Below are 21,375 nucleotides of genomic sequence, written 5' to 3' on the forward strand. Positions count from 1 at the left end.
TATATCACCATGTAATTTAGAAAAATACATGTGAATAACATTTTGAATTGACCCTATTGTAATTGGAAAAATAGCCCAGAATTCTGTGTTTCAGCTGCTTGAATGCGTTTTTTGTTGTTGTTGAAATGAACAAAAACCTAAATAGTACGCATGTACTCCTTCACACATTTTAGTCAATTTTGACCTTTTCAAGTTTATTTCTAATATTGCGATAAAGATATGGTACTTTTGTGCTTATACATGTTATTTGTGATGAAAGGCTGAAAAATAATTGAACTTATATAAGCCAATTAGAGAAATGAGTAACTTTCTGTCTTTCCATGTGTGACCGATCCTAAACACTGGCCCAGGGAGTAACGGTGGACTGGTGTTAATCGGTACCCAACAACGCCACTTTAGGCCTTGCACCCAAAGATGTAAACCCACGACCCTGCGCGTAGAAACCTCCAGCAAATGAATACAGGCACAAACACAAGTACCAGAAAATATAATTTATTGATTAGCCAGACAATGCAGCGAATCACTTACAAATGACGTAGTCTTTAAATAATCATAATTGAAAATCGACAAAACACAGTTAGTAATTATAACAGAAATAAAGGGGAAACAAAACCACAAATTGACTTGACAGAAATGACAATTATAAACACTACTTCAGTTGAAAACCAAATCGCTGCTGTGAAAAACTAAAACAAAGTGCTAAACCTAAACAAAAGAACCACAGGAAATAAATACAATATTAACACAATTTACAAGTCTCACCAAAGTTGAACCAAACCAAAACAACCTAAATAACTTTATGGCGAACAGAATCACTAAACCAAACCAAACACAAAGAGGCAAGGCAGGGCATAGTTTCTGCACATCCCTAAAACAAAAGAAAGAACCAAATTGTGAAGAAAAGAGAAAACAATAACTAATTTAGTTCGTTGTGCCTGACTTTATGAGTCCATGGAATTACATACCAAATAGCAGGGAACAGGACCGCCCACGCCCCAGAAGACTGAGTGACGCATCCCTTTATAGTCTCCACTCCATAAGCAAGTGAGGCCAATTAGTTAATGAGAGGGCGTGCTTTAACCAAGAGATTGTAAACAATCATCTCAATAACAAACTAAAAATAACCATCCGGTTACACATGTAAAACTATCAATCTGTTTTTAGCATTTATTCAGAATTAGCATCAGAATCAGAAATGTTTATTGACAGTGTTGAAAACAAAGCATAGGATTTTCTTGTAGTGGCAGTACAGAATATACATAATTTTAATTTTCTAATTCCTAATGGAGTTGCAGCAGGGTGGATCTTATTCCAGGTACTTCCATGTACTACCATGACAATCATTTATCAGATTGATATGTAAAAGTAAGTAAGTAAGTAAAGGTTATTTGTAAAGCGTCTTTCTAGACCAGGGTCACAAAGCGCTTTAACAATCAAAACAATACACAGTTAAAATATATACTTATATAAAATATATCTATAATAATATATCTTCCGGACTTACGAGTGGACCAAGCGCGAGCTTTCCTCTCAGCAGAATGCTATCAAACCGGGCAGGAATAACGCCAAGCACGCCCCCTCTTGGTAGACTGTCGTCACTACGGACCCGGGACCTGCCGTTATGCGGTGCTTTTAAAAAAACGAAGGTAAGAATTGTTAAAACGTTGTGATAATTATAGATGCACATTTACACAATTTCAACATAAAATGAGCTTATGTCATATGTGTTTTAATATCTGCTTTTTAAAATACAGTCTAAAAAACTTTTAATGGCAATTTAATATGACATTTTAAAATATATTAAACATGGTGTTTTCTTTTCTCTATTTTATAGATTAAATTTTAAAATAATCAAATGATCACAATAATGAAATACAATCAGATTAAGGCTATAGAGTATTTAACAATGTTGTTTCATTTATTCGTTTTATAATGTTTTCCTCCCTTCTTTCTTTTCACTTTTCTGCCTCTTATAACTGTCAATAATGTGGCAGCTCAAAGAAATCCAATTGCCCATCTCTGCTCTAAATAGATCAGACAGCAGAGAGACTAGATAATATCTGGGTCCAAAACCTTTTTACTAAATTTATCATATACAGCAGATTATCTTTTATTTTAATAAAATAAAAAAATAAAAGTACTTACTGTTCACTAAGATTAAAAAACTCTACAACAGTATTGTTATGCAGATATAACAGTTTTGGCAACCAATGAATCAATAACAGACTGATATTTTCTTCTGGTGCCCCCTGAAGAAAACCATCGAGCCAAATGATCTTGTGCGGCCGTTGACTCACCTGAGGATGTCTGCAGGGTGGAGTGTGGACGCCGACAAGAGATATTCCTCCAAGTCTGCTCTCAGTAAAGCTGTAAACAAAGAAAGAGAGGAGTCGGAGGAGAGGGAGGACGACATACTGAGTAAACTGCAGAAAGACGACGTAAGTAAGACTGGAAATTGATCTGTGGTCCACAAATTACTACGCACTTTTAAAAGTTATTTTAAGATAAAAGTCACATCAATATCATCCTGTCTCAGAAGTGGTTTTGTTTTTATATATTTAATATAATTGTTGGAGCTCAAGCTAACAGTCAATCTTAAAGTCTTACACTCCTACAGTCAATCTAACATCATAATCATCCAGATTGAAATTAATGTTGTTCTTTTGTCAGTTCATAGACGACCCTGGCCTAAGAAATGATGCCGAACTCAAGCCCATTCTGCTTCCATTGAGCAAGTCCACAAGCATTGAAGCACCCACATGCACTTTAAGTAAGTGAAAGCCTCTATTGTCCTCTGACTTAAACAAGCTTTTATGTTTTTATTACACATTTGAAAAGACGTTTGACTTTTGATGACTGCAGGTCCGGAGAGCCTGAGGTCTCTTTCTTGTGAGGGTCCTGGAAGGACAGATTCCTTAGTCCACCTGCTTCAGGACCTAAAGGTATCTGGCAGGGAGGAGCTCTTCTTCATGCAGCTACCGGACTGTTTGCCTGTAGACCGAAGGCCTGCTTCTCAGGCACCAGAGGAAAAGCATGTCAAAAAGGACGTCAAATCAACACATAAGAGGCCTGAGCAGACACAAACACAAGTGAGTTCTGCTGACCCAACAGGCCACACATCTGTACATGTTGTTTTTGTTATGTTTCCATTACTGTTGTGTGGTCACACATTCAACTGGACTGGACTATTCTGTGCCACAGTCTTATTTAACTGCATCTTATTGTGTCTAGCTGGCCAGTGTGAAGGAGAGGAGTCTGGCAATGTCCGAGTTCTCAGAGGGGCTCCTGGGAAAACTCGAGATCAGGAAATCCGGGAAGGTTGAGCTGAAACTGTGTGACGTTGTCCTCGATGTCACAGAAGGAGCTGCCTTCTCCTTCCTGCAGGTACTTGGTCTAATGTGATGTCGGCATTATGTTCCTGGTGTCATTAACTCTGTGCTTCTGTCACCATAGCAACTGGTGTCTGTCCAACTCTCTGAAGGCAAGACTGGTGACATGATGGTTCTGGGAAACGTGGAGCACAAACTGGTGTTGTCTCCAAACTTTCAAGCTTTGCTGCCTCAGACTGTGGCTCAGCAGCAAATGTCCTGATCAACACAGCAGGGGTTCAGCTCTGGAGAATTTCTTACTTGGCAGCTACTTTTCACCATTTCTTCTGTAAGAGCTATTTTTGTAAAGGTCAAAAATGTTAAAATGTTAAATCATTTTAACATTTTTTATCTTTAAACAGTCAAAGTAAATCTGTGTTCTAACATCAATATACCTACATTTTAAAAGTCAAAGGCCATAATTGTTTTGCTTCATGATGCACAGTTCAACAGTATTCACTTGTAGAGTTGCTTTCTGCACCTTTTTGGTTCCTGTTGCAACATTTCGATCGTTATTTCTGTTTAAGGTCATCACTCATGGATAGTTTTACAGTGTTTTCTATACAAACTGTGATGTTTCGTGTGATATTTGCAACAACCAACATAATGAATGATTGCATTATTACTCATTCTTGTTATTCTTTTATAGAACCTTTTCTTAGAGATGACCAAAGCTACAGGGATTTAAAAGGTAATGAGGATTTTTCTCTTGATTGAAATGCAAATGTTTAATCAGTAGATACATGACACAAAAAAACTGGCCGTCAACAGCAGAACAACAACGTTTCATAATAAAGTTTTCGAGTCAGACATGATTTTAACGTTCTGAAAATCTGTACAATATCTGCTGCTCTGGCTATATTTGATTAAGTAAGGGAACAATGTACAAGGGGTTCTTTCCGTTTAAAGCTTCAATCATGTGGTTTTACTCAGTTGAACGTTAAAAAACATGTCAATTTCAACGGCACCAAAGTGGGTTTTAACAGGAAATGGCTTTATTACTCTTATGTTGTTTATTGATACACAGCACTGAATGCGTTTTACCTTCATGACAAGTTATTTCCAAACTAAGTACAGTGTTTGTTGGAGTCTTTGTCTCCTTCAGGTAGTTTTCTTCTTTGCAACAACAGCAACCTTCTACTTCATTCTTTTTTTGACATTTTATTGTAGGTGGCCATAGTTCCGCGTCTGACCAGGTCTGGCCGTCCAGTGTCGAACATTCTGTCCTCCCACAACTTCATCTCGTTCTCGTACCGGATTTTATCCTTATCGGCCAGATCTCTGTAGACCTGATGTTTGGTTTAAAAAAAAGATTCAGCGTCACAGTTTTAGTCGCTCAAGATAGAAGCTAACAAACCAGCAACTCACCTGCTTTTGGTTGCTGAGAAGATTTCCCCAGTCATCGACCAGAGACTTCAACTTGACCTTCATTAAAAAAATAATGAGAGCTCAACACCAGATTTATCAACAGAACTGTACCTTTTCACAAGCATCATTTGATATTTGCTGTGATAATTGGTTCAAATAAACAATTTCCCAAAGGAGACCTCCAGAGGGATCAATAAAGTGTATCCATCCATCCATCCATGAATCATTAAGCCCTTCACTAAGTGTAAAGAGGCTCTAATGCTTTGATATTTGCTTTTACTTCCCGTGAACTGAAGTCATTTTGTGGAAACATCAGTAATAAAGAGGGAAATATGTTTAAGTTATTCAAATATAAACCTATAAAAATAATGTTTTAGGAGTGGAATGTCAACAACAAAGATGTAAAGGTGTCACAGATAACTAACCATTCCGTCGTCTCCTTCAGCTTCAGCAAAGTGCTCCGACCAGAAGAAGTTGAAAGCAGTGCGACTCCGTTTGGGTTTGCAGATGTGGGTTTGTTGCTCCTAGGACGAAATGAAGCAACTTTGGAGCCGCTTCACCTGCTTCCGTTTGGAATTAGAAAATTCTTCCCAACTGTGGACAAGGGCGCTGATTGGTCCCTGATATTTCCGCCCCATCGTCAGGGCTTCACATCATCATCAACATGGCCGACGCTATTGATACTAGTAGCTTGATCAAACAGGCGATTTCGTCTGTTCTTGCTGATTTAGACAGAATTTCAGAGCTGAAACGTAAGCAACACTGGAGATTTTTAAGCCCAACACAACAACACGGTGACGTGAATAATAAGGTGATCTGATTGGAACGAGGTATGGAAGGGTCATCCAGGGGTCATCCAATCAGAAGAGGCCTCGTCCAGCGTGCACCACATGATGCCTTCATTACCCGATTTCTAATTCCAAACGGAAGCGGGTCAAGCATCCCAGACAATTTTTTTTACTACTTTGAATGCACATCATTAAAACTTTGTTACACCAAAATATTCTCTCAATGCAAGAATAGATATTCTTTGAATCAAATTTTAAAGGTGGTAAACATTACTTTGTCATCTGTCAACATTTTTCAGAATTCTTACCATTTCCTTGAAAGTGGCCAATCTTTTATCCCTCCTGTACTTCCTCTCCTTGGCTTTTAGTTCGATCTGAGCAGGAGTCAGTTGGTCATTATATCTCTGAATGTCCTGTTTAAACTTCTCCTTGTCTCGTTCATATGCTTCCACGTGAGGCTGCCAGGGAGGGACAAAAATGACAGGTCAGTTTTTGGTAAAATCCCAAAGTTGTTTAATACGCTTAAGACCAAATACCCTCTTTTGTTCCGGACTCAGTGTCTTCCACTGAAGAGCAATCTTCTGTGTGATTTCAAATACTGTACAACCTGTCGGATGATGTGATCATTTTAATGAGACAAAACTCCCTCAAGATGCTGATTGGCTGAATGTAATTACTTGGGTTCTGTTTGCTCAGGATCGGCTGCTGCTGCAAACAATATCTCAAGTAACTGTTCATCGGTCTCTTCGGAGGTCCTTCGCTGGGTGTCGTCAGACATCTGACAGGGGCCTTGTATGTTGCAGAGAGAACTCTGAATACACAAATGTAGAACGATAATAAAATGTAACATTTGACTGTGATTTCCGTCAATACCTGAAGCATAATAAACAAAAAGGAAAGTCAAACTTGAGGCGATGATACAGACTATAAAAATAACAAACAAAATAAGCAATAACCAAGACATTTAATGGTGGCTACTTCTTTCATTTCTGTCTCATATCGTTTCTTTCTATTTCTCTTAATGGCATTCAACTAAGTATCACGTCATGTGTTCAACTGAGTAAAAAGGGTCAATAAGATGAGTTACAAACAAAAAAAAGGTTTAAAATCTGATGTAGTTCAATAAAGTTTTACCTTACCTAACCTTAGTGGGACATGCATTAAAATGATCCATTGCTAATTTGTAGGTACAACATAACCATGGTCGTATCTAGATCACACTATAGTTTCCTTTAACGTGAGAGGTCACACAGAATGAGAACCGGTTTGTTAGATGCATGTGTGAATCTATGTGAGTACTTGGAATAAACATAAGACTGCAATTATATCGACTGGATTACTGGATCACAAGACAAGGAGTTAAGGCAAAGTTTGGACCAGCGGAACAATTTGATTTTTCACAGCCAGTGGAATTGTCGGTGTGGAGATGACGTTTTGTCCGAATTCGAGTGGGGTCGAAGCTCGACAGAGAAAGAAGAGAAGCTGACAAAGTGTGACCTGTGTGTCGATCTGAAAAGCAAAGGCTAAAGTGTTCTCCACATTAGATGCATTTAGTGGGTTTCGGCAAATTCCTCTCGACTCCGATAGCCAGAAGTGAACAACCTTCATAACGCCAATGGGGAGGTTTTGCTTCAGACACTTGCCATTCGGAATATCCTCTGCCCCAGAGATATTCCAAAGACTAATGACAGACCTACTGAAAGATCATGATGGATTTGTCACAGTAATGGATGATATTCCTGTGTACGGTGCGAATGAGGAGGAGGATAATCAGCGCTTGAAAAAGGTGTTGAGGACCATCAAACATTCTGGGTTGAAGCTTAATGAGTCTAAGTTTAACCTTAGACTGTCAGAAATCAACTACTTTGGTCACATAATAAGCGAAAAAGGGAATAAAACCAGACACAAGCAAGGTGAAAGCTATTATGGAGATGCCAAGTCCGACAAATGTTGGAGAGCTGAGACAAATGTTGGGGCTCATAAACTATGCAGTTGAATCCAGACATCAATGACGCTACTGGTGAAGAACAGCAGTGTGAGGACGTCTCGATCAAAACATCTAGTTCCTGTGCTACGCCGGGTCGCAGAGAAGCAAGATCACTGCAGGACAGACCACCATCAGGGCCAGACTGGCCTCTAGAGGCCGTGAAGCTAGACATCCCCGGAGGTTCAGAGAGACCTAAAATGTTTGTTAAATGTGTTAACATTTTTTATCAGGTCCAGAAACTGTTGAAAGATCAACAGTTGAATGTTTGTTTAGGACCAGTGATTACCGAGGGCAGAATAATCCCTACATCACCGTGGATTGAGGGCAGTCTACCCCAAAGTCCTAGAGATGTTCTTGTTATCACAAGTTATAGTTTATATTAAAAAAGGCATTATAAAAATATGTTATATATCCATAATAACTCAAAGAAGGGAGATGTAATGAGTGCGTGTTATTACGATCACAGAATGAGAACCGGGTCTTTAGATACATAAGTGTGAATCTATGCGAGTACTTGGAATAAACATAAGACTGCAACTGTATAGACTGGATCACATGACAGTTTACATGTTAAGAAGTCAAGGCCAAAATGTGTCGCCCCTTTATTCTATAGTCAACTTAATAGCATTTTATTTAATTTTAACATAGCATGACAAAGATATGTTCACTATTGTCCACAGAGTTTTCCGGTTCAGGACACTCACCTCGTCAGGGGTCTCGTACAAGAAAAGACGCTGAAGGTCTTCGTCAACAGACCCACACTGGCTGTTATGAAGCCTAAAGGAGCCATGCCGGCGTTTACACGTGTCTTATCTTTTTATCAGGATAAACGTGTACTTAAGAAGGATGTTTTGCTTTAGAAAAGCATACAGTAGCGTTTTCTTATTGACATGCAGCAACATAAGGCGCCTTAGCCTGCACCGGTGGATTGTGGGAGTTTCTTCTTCACGGCGTACGATGTAAAATAGACTCCATATTCTAGTGCTCCCTGCAGGTCTCAGTTGGTACTGCTGTTTTGTTGTGAATAGTTTGAGTTTGAGAGTTCATTGTTTCTACGCACCAAAACCAGTACATAGACGTGAATGTCTTTATTTACAAAACCCACTCTTGCTTAATGAAAGCATATTATTCTATATTTGCATTCATTCATTTTCATTTTTAATGCCCACTCTAATGTTATGTATCTTAATTGAATTTATTTTATGAATTGTTTCATTTCATATGCCCACTTTAATGTCTTGTCTCTTCTTTTATTTTATTCATCTCATTGTATATATTTGTTTTTAATTTCATTGATTATTGTTTCGTTGTTTATGCCCGCTTTAATTTAATGCCTCTTATTTCATTTTAAAAATGCATTGTTTAATTTTTATTCCCAATTTATTGTGATTTATTTCTATCATGGGTTGTTACTTTTATTTATATAAATAGTTTTTGTGTTCTACTGGTTTTAAGGACTACAACAGAGCTGGGGCAACACATTGTGGTGGTTTGCTGACGTCATCACTTGGGTTGTTTTGTTAATGAATATATGCTGCTGCAGGAAATATATTATCTTCATCAAAGTGGACTGACAGTTTATTACAAAGTTTGACACCATAGCTATCATTGTAATTTTAATTTCATCAACATACAGAAGGAGACATCATTTTTTATAATGATAATTATATATTTGCATTATACCCTGTACCATTAAGAAACATGTATTAATAAAATGATTAAATAATTACTGAATATGCTTTGCATTAAGTTACAAAAGGGACATTTTAATGATTTGAGGTCCAATGACCTAGTTGTGTATGTCCTATATAGAATTGCCATAAGAGAAATCATGAGGAAAGTACATAAACACAGATTATTCAGCTTTAAATGTTTTACAGTATCTTCTATAGTTTTTAACATTGCAACCTATATCACCATGTAATTTAGAAAGAGACATGTGAATAACATTTTGAATTGACCCTAATGTATTTGAAAAAAATAGCCCAGAATTCTGTGTTCCAGCTGCTTGAATGCGTTTCTTTTTTTGTTGTTAAAATGAACAAAAACCTAAATAGTACGCATGTACTCCTTCAACACACATTTTAGTCAATTTTGACCTTTTCAAGTTTATTTCTAATATTGAGATTAAGATTTGGTACTTTTGTGCTTATATATGTTATTTGTGATCAAAGGCTGAAAAATAAATGAACTTATATAAGCCAATTAGAGAAATAAGTAACTTTCTGTCTTTCCATGTAAAACTATCAATCCGTGTTAAGCATTTATTCAGAATCAGAATCAGAAATGTTTATTGACAGTGTTGAAAACAAAGTTTAGGATTTTCTTGTGGTGGCAGTACAGAATATACATAATTTTAATTTACTAATTCCACAATGGAGTTGCAGCAGGGTGGATCTTATTCCCGGTACTTCCATGTACTACCATGACAATCATGTAACAATCAAAACAATACACAGTTATAATATATACTTATATCAAATATATCTATAATAATATATCTTCTGGACTTACGAGTGGACCAAGCGCGAGCTTTCCTCTCAGCAGAATGCTATCAAACCGGGCAGGAATAACGCCAAGCACGCTCCCTCTTGGTAGACCGTCGTCACTACGGACCCGGGACCTGACGTTAGGCGGTGCTTTTAAAAAAACGAAGGTAAGAATTGTTAAAACGTGTTGTGATTGTGATAATTATAGAAGCACATTTACACAATTTCACCATAAAATGAGCTTATGTAATATGTGTTTTGAAAACAACCGTGTCTTTCTATTTCTTTTTTTTTGTTAATCTTTTTTTCATAACAAAATGGTACATTTCAAGTATAAAGTACAGATTTGAAAAGAAAGCTGAAATATATGAAGAAATGCAAAATAATAATAATTATAATAATTATAAAAAAAAACAAAAAAAAACAAACGACCCAGGGAGCATACCCATCAAACTAGTTGTTTTACAAAATACATATATTTTTCAAGAGTTGGAAAAAGAAAATCAATAAATGCATTTAAGCAGGGCAAATATGGAAAATAAAATGACATATCTCCTTAAATGAAATCGCTTCTAATTGGTTTGACATATTCTAGCCATTTGGTCCATATCTTGTAGAACCATGATGTTATGTCGTAAACGATGTCTATCCAGTCCTGTGTCGTGGGTGGTTCAACTTGTAACCACTTCCTTGTGATACATTTTTTACTTGCTGCCAACAATATGAAAAGCAATTTCTTGTCTCCATTGTTCCAGTTTTCTATTGGTAAGTCACCCAGGTACATGTGTTCACCTTTACAGGGAAGAATCACACCAAAAATGTTGTTAATATGGCTGTGGATCTCTGTCCAAAAAGCTTAGATTCCATTGCAGCTCCAAAAGACATGCCAGTGATTTGCTCCATTATACTCGCAAAGTCTCCAACATGCTTCACCCGTGCCCATGTGTTTTTTTTGAATGGGTGTGACAAAAAATCTAATAATATTCTTCCAACAGAACTCCCGCCATGTATTTGATCTTGTTGGAAACCATTGTAGATGACCATTTTTTTCCCAGCTCTCATTTGTGATCGATATATCTCTATCTTTTTCCCATCGCTGCTTTATATATCCTGTGCTCTCTTGTTTAAATTGTCGAATAATGTAATAATAATAATGAAATGAAACTCTCTATTTATCGTTTTTCACATACATCAATTGGCCTCTATCCTTGTAAGTATCTGTAAAAATCCTCTTTTTCTAAACCGTGTTTTTTCTGAAGGTTTTCAAAACTCTGAAAATTCCCTTTGTGAATAAATGATTGATAATCAGTTATACCTTTTGAGATCCAAGTCTTAAATCTGCCGTCCCTTTTATTGGGCACAAAATCTGAGTCAAAGGCACACCACCTCAAGATCCTCGGGGAATCCCCTAGGTGGCAGGACTTGACCAATTCTTGCCAAGATTTTAGAAAAATGCTTGTAAAAGTATGATCTGCAACCTTCAGTTCATCCTTTAGCTTGTTGTCTGCTATGAGAGCAATGAATGGAACACCATTTACGCTAGAACCTTCCAAGTTCTTCCAACCTGCAGTGTAGGATCTTGAACAGAGACAGATTAAGGGCCTCAACTGTGCTGCACGGTAATAATCTTGAAGGCAGGGCAGGCCCATACCTCCCTTCTCTTTACTAAATTGCAGTGTTTTATACCTGACCCTGGGTTTTTTCCCTTCCATCACAAATCTTGAAATTAATCTGTCCCATTCTATAAATTATTTTGGTGGAATTTTGACCGGGAGACATTGAAAAAGATATAATATTCGTGGCAGAATATTCATCCTGATGGAGTCTATCCTTGAGGGAAGATTTAAATAAGGTATAGTTGCCCATCTTTATAAATCCAACTTAATTCTTTCACTCAAAGTTCCATAGTTGATGTCATACATTCTCAGCAAGTGTCTAGGTAGTGACACCACTAAATATTTGATGAATTTTGCATCCCATTTCCAATTATACATAGTCCTGATTTTTGATGGTGGGTCATAGTTCAGTGTTAGAACTTGGGTTTTATCAATATTGATTTTGTAGCCTGATAATAGACCGTATTCTTTTAGCATCTCCATCACTTTCGGGAGTGTCTGAGTAGGTTGTGTTATGGTCAACAATAAATCATCAGCAAACAACGCAAGCTTTTGCTCCCCCGTAGACATCATGACCCCTTGAACTTCTGTCCTCTGCCTTATCCATTGACCCAGAGGTTCTATGAAAATGGCAAACAATAGTGGTGACGCACAACACCCCTGTCTTGTTCCTCTCTCCACAAATTATTATTATCTTTCCCTTCTTTGGGAATGACAGATATGATCACTCCATGAGGGAGGTACCATTTTATGTTCTAAAACCCAGTTAAATGTTCTCAGGAGTGTAGTAATTAGTTGAGCTTGCATTATTTTGTACCACTCGGGGGATTTCCCTACTTTTAATCTTTTAATTGCAGATCGAAGTTCATTTTCTGTAATTTTTTAAGTTCATTTTTCGTTTTTTTCATTTCTAAACTTTGGAAGCTCAATTTGGGATAATAATTTGTCAATCTGGTGGACATTAGCTGTTTGAGGTTGAGTATAGAGCATTTCATAAAATTTTAAGAAACATTTCTGAATGTTTTGTTGATTAGTTTCCACTTTATTAGTTGTGGGGTCTCCGATTTTGTTTATAGACCGGTCAGCTTGCTGTTTTCTCAATTTGTAGGACAGGAGATTTTCCACCAGCCTCGTAGTATTTTTGCTTGGTGAAAAGTTTTTTTTTTTTGTATTTCATGTGTATTTATTTCATCTATTTCTTTTCTTAGTTTTTGAACTTTCAATTTAGTGTCATCATCTAAGGAATGAAAGTGTTTCATTTGAGTTGTCCTCAGTTTGTCTTCCAATTCCAAGTTTTTGTTGCCTAATTTTCTTCTCATATGAAGAGAAATTATTTTACCCCTCAACACAGCCTTTAGAGTGTGGGTGGTGATACTTCCTTGTTATCATTTAATTCTAAATAATCTTCATTTTCAGCTTTCAGTTTATCTTAAATTGCGTGGCTATTTAAAATGTTTGAATTTAGTCTCCAAACTGTAGATCTACGCTTTTTACAAAGACAAACAGTCATATAGACAGGACCGTGGTCGGAAAATACCTATCTTAGGCCTATTTTACAATTATTTAACCTTTGCAGATCCGTTTTAAACATGAAGAAATAGTCAATGCGAGAGTAAACATTATGAGCTGCTGAGTATATTCTCGACTTTTTGAGTAGTAGAAGTAGAAGTATTAATAATTCCCACTTCTTCCATAATATTGTTGAACTTTTTGATGTTTCTTGTGTCTGCCTTGCCATTAGATGAGTTCATTTTGGGGTTAAGTCGAATATTTAAGTCGCCCCCACAAATCAGCATCCCTTGGCTTTTTGTTGTCATTTTTTCAAGTAAACGTTTATAGAAGCAGCAGTCACTCCCAGGTGGAACATACACGTGAATGAAACTCACCAAATCATCTTCAACTTTACCTGTAATTATTATAAATCTACCTTCATTATCTTTATACTCTGAAATGTGCTGGTAATTTACTGCGTTATTTATGAGGATTGCCACCCCCCTCCTTCTTACTGAACTATGAGAAGCAAAATAGACGTGTTCTTTGACAAAATCTTCGCCCTCTTAAGTACGTTGAGTACGCCGTTAATATTAAACGAAACAATATTTATTGATCTTTTATCCATTACTGGTGTCCTTTTCGAACAATTTCACAAAACTGGTATGCTCCCTCCCCCCCTCAAAAACCAAAAACGAATCAACAAAGCCAGAAAAAACAAACAAACTCAATATTACAAACAACTTGAGTGACTCCCAAAGGAGGGGTCTCAGGCTTGAAGGGAAAACCCCCCGAACCGAATTCGCGGGGGGGGGGGGGGGGGGGTGTCATCCCAAGTCCTTCACGAAGCAGGTTCTCCACAAAAGTTATCATCGAGGATGACTCCTCAGTTTCGTCTGGCTGAGTTAATCGATGTCTGAAGCCATGTGAGTTGGATGAGTTGTGCATTGTTCCGCTTGTAAGGCAAACAAGAAGATAGCTTGTTGTTGTGGTGTGGTTTTCCGTTACGACTCTGGGCACATAAAGTAACCGCAGATTGAATAAAATTGTGGCAAATTTATCTCTATTGGCACGTTGTAGAGGCATCTATCTTCACCCCTTTAGAGACGCTTAACCCCCGAGAGTATGAATGGAATGTTTTCTTTAAAAAGGCTTGTATAGGTTACGCTGCCTTACGAATACTTATATTATGATAAAAAACAAAAAACAACTTTCTTGATTAATGCAACGTTAACGCTAATGTGTGATTTTCAAGTTTTAAATAAAGAAATTTATAGATAAGCTTTCTGATTTTTTTTTGGCTAAAAAAGATAGTTTTTTTCTTATAAGTTTTATGCTGCGAGTTTATTTTAAAAAATAAAGAGTAAAAACGGCTTACTTGGTCTTTACCAAGTTATATGAAAAAGTAGTTTTACGGTCAACTACCGTAGACTTCTATTGGTTAGAAAAATACGTTTTTTGCTTGTGAATTTCATATTACAAGTTTTTTATAAAGATTTTTGGTCATTAGAAAATAAGTATTCAAGCGTGTTATAATATTTTTGGAAAAAAAGCATTTCTTGCGAGGTTGGTGCCGCAAGTTTATTGAAACAAGTTGTAATACTCTTGTCGTTTTTTATGTTTACGTTGGTTGCATAGTGAGTACCTATATTGTGATCGTGAAAACACGTTAATGCTAAATGTTTTTCAAGTTTTGTGTAAAGAAATTCTTTAGTTTCTATTAGTTTAAAAAATAGTTTTTTCTTGTAAGTTCTATGAGGTTTTTTTTTAAAAGGGTAAAAATAGCTTTCTTTGATTTTCATAGCATAATAAAGTTTGGGATTATAATATAGGTATTGAAGCGTGACAGTTCTCTTATAGAGAGGGAGACGAACAGTTGTGTTGTAAAAATAAATAAAATATAAATAAATAAGGAAAAAATAAAATAAATAAAATAAGAAATGGATTTATCTGAACTGCGGGTAAAATGGCAGTCTCGTGGAATAGGATCATCATGTGGTGCTGTATTGTTTCACTCTGTAAGTTTATATGTGGAAAGAATGAGTCTGTTGGATCGGAAAAATGTTGTGAAAAACTGGTATGAATGGGCTAAAAAGCAGAGAAAGGTTGGAAGTCTGCCTGACTGGGACATGGAGATGCCTGAAGAAGATATTCACCACCACTTTCCCTAGAAGGTGGAAACCAAAATGTAAATCCACAACTGTCAGAAAAAAAATCCTTTTAATCCTTATGAACAATTGTATGGTAAAAGAAATGGTAATAAAAGACATAGTAAGCACCAAGGCACCTGTGTTCAATTTTACAGGAGAGCAGCTGATGAAGGATCAAGATGGTAATGAAATATATAAAACAAAAATGATAAATTTAAAAGAGATAATCGATCATGTAGCAATAATAACACAAGAAATTCTCACAAGAGATCTGTTAGACACAGCAGAAAAAACACTTAACAGATCATTTGAAATAGCAATAAGACAAGGACAAGAAAAAGTAGATAAAGATGTGAGTGCAGCCATGACAAGTACACTTGAAACTATAGAGCAGCTGCGTGAGGAGGAAGATGACGAATCAGAAAAATTGAAAAAGAAAAATGACAGTGAGGTAAGAAGCAGCAGCAAGAATGAGGAACAAGACAAACATTGTAATTATAGACTTGACCCAGGCACGCCACTGACACCCTCTAGACATAAAGTTAAAACTAGAAAAGGTGAGAAAGGGACACTGAAAGGGAGATTAGATGGATTGGTAACAGGCCCTTATGGACAGTTTCCTTAATGGTGAAGAGTGGAAGAAAGAGGGATTCTTCTGATTACATCTCAGCAAGTGCGATGGATGTGCAATGTTTGAAAGAAGAACTTCCGCCGTTAGAAATGGGAGCAAGTCTATGGATACGGGTCCACCTCAAGAAAATGGAAGGGTTTGTTTTGACTGTTGGAGATTGGAGACTAATTGTTATGGCATGTGTGGGTTTTGATAATTTGTTAAAAATAGAGGAAAAAGCAGGAACTTATATGGAGCCATATCAAGCACTTTTTTCTCATCATGCAAAACGAATATTTAGGGCCATGAGAAAGGTGTTCCCTACAAAGATGGATGTGAATGAACTGATGTCATGCATGCACAAAGATGGGGAAGCTGAACAGCGGCCGCAAATGGCTGCAGCCAAACAGTATTTCACACCAGTCAACGACTGCTGCTTTTCATGTGGACAACCAGGTCACTGGAGTAATGAATGTCCTTTCTACCCACAGATCCCAGCATATTACAAATCTCTTAAAATAAAAAGGGGATGTCGATTTTTTAGTAGTCATGCAGGACCACAGTTCCGCAAGCCGAGTAGAAGAGGCCGGCATCACCTGCCCCTACCTGATATGAATCCTCAGTGGTAGCAGAAAGAAAAGCTAAAAATGACAGATTAATTATCAGCAAGACAAAGGAATTCAATTTTATGGCTATCACTAACTGAATGTGTTAAGTTGTGTAATTTCTTGGCTGGAGCGAGTTGTGTTGTGAGGACAGTTAAAACAAAGGACGCGGACCCCTGCTGACATTCCACAGGTTGTAAACAATTCAACATGAGTAGTGGTGCAGCGGGGGAGATGATGTCAGGCTCATGGAGAAAGTGACTCCTGTGTCCATAAGTTGTAAGTTGTAGGTAAGGAGAAACATTTTGAGTAGAAGTGGAGGTGTGAATCAGTTGCTGAAATGGTCAATTAAGAAAGGTCTATGGATAATTAATGATAAAAACATTTGGTCAAAAGGAAAGATGTTTTTCGGGGGAAGACGGTGATGCACAGAGGATTCTATTTGGTTTTGAAAAAACATTGCATTACATAGCCCATGAGATATACATTTTTTTTATCAGAAATTTGTTAATTACAGAAATTTAATTTATCATTCAAAGTGAAAATGGTTACACTTGCATCCTTACTGTACAATGCTTGACATTCTCATTTAAAAGGCATGGTTCTGGCAGAGAAGTCTTAGCAACATAAATAAATAGTAGTGATATTAATTTGAAAAAGAAAACTTAAAAGGTTTCATATAAAATAGATGTAGGTGTTAATTGAATGGTAAAGGAATGATTTCCAAAGTTCAGCACAGGTGAGGTCACCCCAGTTTCAATTCTGCAAAAATAAAAGTTTTATGTTTTTCTTGTATTTAACGAATATGTCTAGTTCTCCTTTGAAGGATATAGTTGAAGGAGACAAAGGAAGCCTGAAAACTGACCTAACAAAGGTCATGGAGGATCCAGGTTTATATTTGCATTCAGGTGGAGATACCTGGAATAGGACATAGCAGGTGGTGGCACCAACACCTGAAAAGAAAATAAAAATGAAAAGAGAAGCAAACAAAAACTAAGAATGAACCTAAAACTTAAACTACATAACAGAAAGAATTAACTAATTTAGATTAAGACTAAAACTGAACTAAACTAGATTTAAAATAAACTAAAGAAGAAATAAAAAAAAAAAATATATATATATATATATATATATATATATATATATATATATATATATATATATATATATATATTAAAAGTAGAAATAAAAAAATAAAAATGTTAATAGATCCAATAGGGAAATAATAAAAATATAAAATGAATACGAACAACAAAACAAATGGGGTAAAAGAAGATGTATTGTGGTCGGCTCATACTGCCAGATAACAGGCAGAGGGCAGTGGACGTGTGTTTTACTCTCTCCAACCAGGGTCAAAATCAGTGGAGAATATAAAAAATCAAGTCAAGGGAACGCAGGATTTTCTGACCTGGATGAGTAGGCGCACTCAAAAGAGAAGTATCATCAGACACCTTCCCCTATCCGAAGAAACAAGCGGATAAGTACATGGGGAAATTACCCAATTCTATTACATTAATAAAAACTTTTTTTTGGTCAGAGCTACTCCTGGATGAAGGTTATTTGTGTGTAGGTTGAAGAAGATGGACTCGGAGAAGATTGAAGAAGGTGGATTTCTGGGATCGGTTTTTCCTCTGCACGCCTGGAATCGGGACATGTCGAAGAGGACTAGATGACGAAGGTGAACAGTCACACCGACTATGGAAGATTAAGAACAATCAGACCGACTGCAGATAATGTTGATAACGATAATGCTGATGGACTGGACTACTGAGAAACATGATGAAAGAATGATGAAAGACCACTTCTGAATAAGGCCAAACCTTGTGTCACCGTTTAAAAAAAAAATTAATATTGCAGACAGATGATTATACTTTCGGTTATACATATAGCGTGTGCAGGTACATGATAATAATATGTTGTTGGGAAGATGATGATATTAGATAAAAAACGATAAAATGTTGCTGCGGAACAACCATTGATTTAAAAAATTAGACTTTTTTGTTACCTATAAAGGCCACGTCAACAGGGGGAGTTGTTAGATTAAAAAATATTATACACTATACGTAAACACCATACTTAAATTAATGCTAAAAGATAATCAAAATATAAAGTATAAATTACTAGCTTCATCTAAGAGCTTAAACGTTTGAATACACATTCACAATCAACATTTCACTCAGACAGACACACTGTTTTCAAGACAAGCTTGGAACGGAATTAGAAACATGACACCGATTATTTAAACGTCTGTTTGTCTGCCCTTTTCACACCTTGGGTCGTGGAGGGGGGGCGGGGGGGCTAGGAAAACCCTCACCCAAGAACATTTGAATGATTAGAAAAGGAAACAAATTAGGAGTCTCCACAGGTCGTGACACAGGGAGTTTGAAGGAACCAATAGGGCGATAGGGGGAGGAACCCTCGGCCCGGAAATTTGCGTTAAATATAGTGATGTTTCTATCGTCCGAAACCGTCTCTCCCGGAGCTGTCGACCTGAAGAGCTGCCGGCAGAGAGCGCGTTCTTTGCCCCCTTTATTTAAAATGTCCATTCTTTAGAAATTTCTCCATTTGTGGGGGGTTATTTAGTCAATTTATCAGGTTCTATTGAGAGCTACTTCACCACGCTGCCATTACATCGGTGTTCACCCGGAAGCCCCCGTGTCTTTCTATTTCTAGGTATAGAACCTTTTACTCCTGTTTTCTTTTAATATCTGCTTTTTAAAATACAGTCCTAACAACTTCTTTAATGGCAATTTAATATGACATTTTAAAATATATTAAATATGGTGTTTTCTTTTCTTTATTTTATAAAATAAATGTTAAAATAATCAAATGATCACAATAATGAAATACAATCAGATTAAGGCTATAGCGTATTTAACAATGTCCTTTTATTTATTCGTTTTATAATGTTTCCTTCCCTTCTTTCTTATTACTTTTCTGCCTCTTATAACTGTCAATAATATGGCAGCTCAAAGAAATCCAATTGCCGATCTCTGCTCTAAATAGATCAGACAGCAGAGAGACTAGATAATATCTGGGTCCAAAACCTTTTTAGTCAATTTATCATATACAGCAGATGATTTTTATTTTAATAAAATAAAAAAAATAAAATACTTGCTGTTCACTAAGATTAAAAAACTCTACAACAATTTTGGCAACCAATGAATCAATAACAGACTGATATTTTCTTCTGTTCCCCCCTGAAGAAAACCATCGAGCCAAATGTCCATGCTGTACGAAAGAGCAAAGAAGAGTGAGTCACATTCTTCCTTCACTGTTTGCTGTCTGTGTATTGGTTCTTCTGGATATCTTAATTCTCAAGGTTCAAGGAAGAAGTCCATGCGGCTCCGAAGAAAGAGAGAAGACAGAGGGATGAGAGGCGGAGGGAGAGCCGAGGAAGAAGGAAAGAGCCTCGGACTATCCAGTCTCACTTCATTTTTGAGCAGGGTCCTGCCAGCATAGACCGTAAATCAGGTGTGTGTCTGGATCTTGTTTTAGCCCAATGATCTTGTGCGGCCGTTGACTCACCTGAGGGTGTCTGCAGGGTGGAGTGTGGACGCCGACAAGAGATATTCCTCCAAGTCTGCTCTCAGCAAAGTTGTAAACAAAGAAAGAGAGGAGTCGGAGGAGAGGGAGGACGACATACTGAGTAAACTGCAGAGAGACGGTGTAAGTAAGACTGGAAATTGATCTGTGGTCCACAAATTACTACGCAGTCATCCTGTCTCAGAAGTGGTTTTGTTTTTATATACAACAGTCAATCTCAAAGTCTTACACTCCTCTAGTCAATCTAACATCATAATCATCCAGATTGAAATTAATGTTGTCCTTTTGTCAGTTCATAGACGACCCTGGCTTCAGAAATGATGCCAAACTCAAGCCCATTCTGCTTCCATTGAGCAAGTCCACAAGCATTGAAGCACCCACATGCACTTTAAGTAAGTGAAAGACTCTATTGTCCTCTGACTTAAACAAGCTTTTATGTTTTTCTTACACATTTGAAAAGACGTTTGACTTTTGATGAGGTCTTTTGAGGTCTCATTCTTATGAGGGTCCTGGAAGGAATGATTCCTTAGTCCACCTGCTTCAGGACCTAATGGTATCTGGCAGGGAGGAGCTCTTCTTCATGCAGCTACCTGACTGTTTGCCTGTAGACCGAAGGCCTGCTTCTCAGGCACCAGAGGAAAAGCATGTCAAAAAGGACGTCAAATCAACATATAAGAGGCCTGAGCAGACACAAACACAAGTGAGTTCTGCTGACCCAACAGGCCACACATCTGTACATGTTTTTTTTTTTATGTTTCCATTACTGTTGTGTGGTCACACATTCAACTGGACTGGACTATTCTGTGCCACAGTCTTCTTAAATGAACTGCATCTTATTGTGTCTAGCTGGCCAGTGTGAAAGAGCGGACCCTGGCAATGTCCGAGTTCTCAGAGGGGCTCCTGGGAAAACTCCAAATCAGGAAATCCGGGAAGGTGGAGCTGAAACTGGGTGACGTTGTCCTCGATGTCACAGAAGGAGCTGCCTTCTCCTTCCTGCAGGTACTTGGTCTAATGTGATGTCGGCATTATGTTCCTGGTGTCATTAACTCCGTGCTTCTGTCACCATAGCAACTGGTATCTGTCCAACTCTCTGAAGGCAAAACTGGTGACATGATGGTTCTGGGAAACGTGGAGCACAAACTGGTGTTGACTCCAAACTTTCAAGCTTTGCTGGCTCAGACTGTGGCTCAGCAGCAAATGTCCTGATCAACACAGCAGGGGTTCAGCTCTGGAGAATTTCTTACTTGGCAGCTACTTTTCACCATTTCTTCTGTAAGAGCTCTTTTTGTAAAGGTCAAGCAAAAATATTAAAACAGCTCAATCGTGTCAAAGGCCATAATTGTTTTGCTTCATGATG

General features: G+C 37.3%; 3 protein-coding genes across 3 annotated transcripts; 2 read left to right on the forward strand and 1 right to left on the reverse strand.

Annotated features, from left to right (window-relative positions):
• The first annotated feature begins 1,538 nt into the window (after positions 1-1,538).
• LOC148078051 (DNA-directed RNA polymerase III subunit RPC4-like) lies at positions 1,539-3,928 on the forward strand. Its single transcript, XM_087793980.1, has 6 exons — positions 1,539-1,646; positions 2,256-2,438; positions 2,671-2,770; positions 2,863-3,089; positions 3,232-3,384; positions 3,454-3,928. Exons 1-6 carry the CDS (start codon positions 1,539-1,541, stop codon positions 3,589-3,591), a joined length of 909 nt encoding a protein of 302 aa, XP_087650106.1. The 3' UTR covers positions 3,592-3,928.
• A 413-nt stretch (positions 3,929-4,341) lies between these two features.
• Positions 4,342-8,426, reverse strand: LOC148078052 (transcription factor A, mitochondrial-like). Its single transcript, XM_087794617.1, has 7 exons — positions 8,216-8,426; positions 6,202-6,335; positions 6,061-6,131; positions 5,833-5,982; positions 5,162-5,260; positions 4,737-4,793; positions 4,342-4,657 (listed from the first exon to the last, which is right to left on the reverse strand). Exons 1-7 carry the CDS (start codon positions 8,299-8,301, stop codon positions 4,511-4,513), a joined length of 744 nt encoding a protein of 247 aa, XP_087650743.1. The 5' UTR covers positions 8,302-8,426; the 3' UTR covers positions 4,342-4,510.
• A 1,460-nt stretch (positions 8,427-9,886) lies between these two features.
• Positions 9,887-21,224, forward strand: LOC148078053 (DNA-directed RNA polymerase III subunit RPC4-like). Its single transcript, XM_087793981.1, has 9 exons — positions 9,887-9,918; positions 10,029-10,167; positions 19,679-19,725; positions 19,795-19,946; positions 20,017-20,141; positions 20,311-20,414; positions 20,508-20,718; positions 20,865-21,017; positions 21,087-21,224. Exons 1-9 carry the CDS (start codon positions 9,887-9,889, stop codon positions 21,222-21,224), a joined length of 1,101 nt encoding a protein of 366 aa, XP_087650107.1.
• Positions 21,225-21,375: the final 151 nt, after the last annotated feature.

The sequence above is a fragment of the Callionymus lyra genome, chromosome 6 (assembly GCF_982586985.1).
Source record: "Callionymus lyra chromosome 6, fCalLyr1.hap1.1, whole genome shotgun sequence".
In the NCBI taxonomy this organism is placed as follows: Eukaryota; Metazoa; Chordata; class Actinopteri; order Syngnathiformes; family Callionymidae; genus Callionymus; species Callionymus lyra.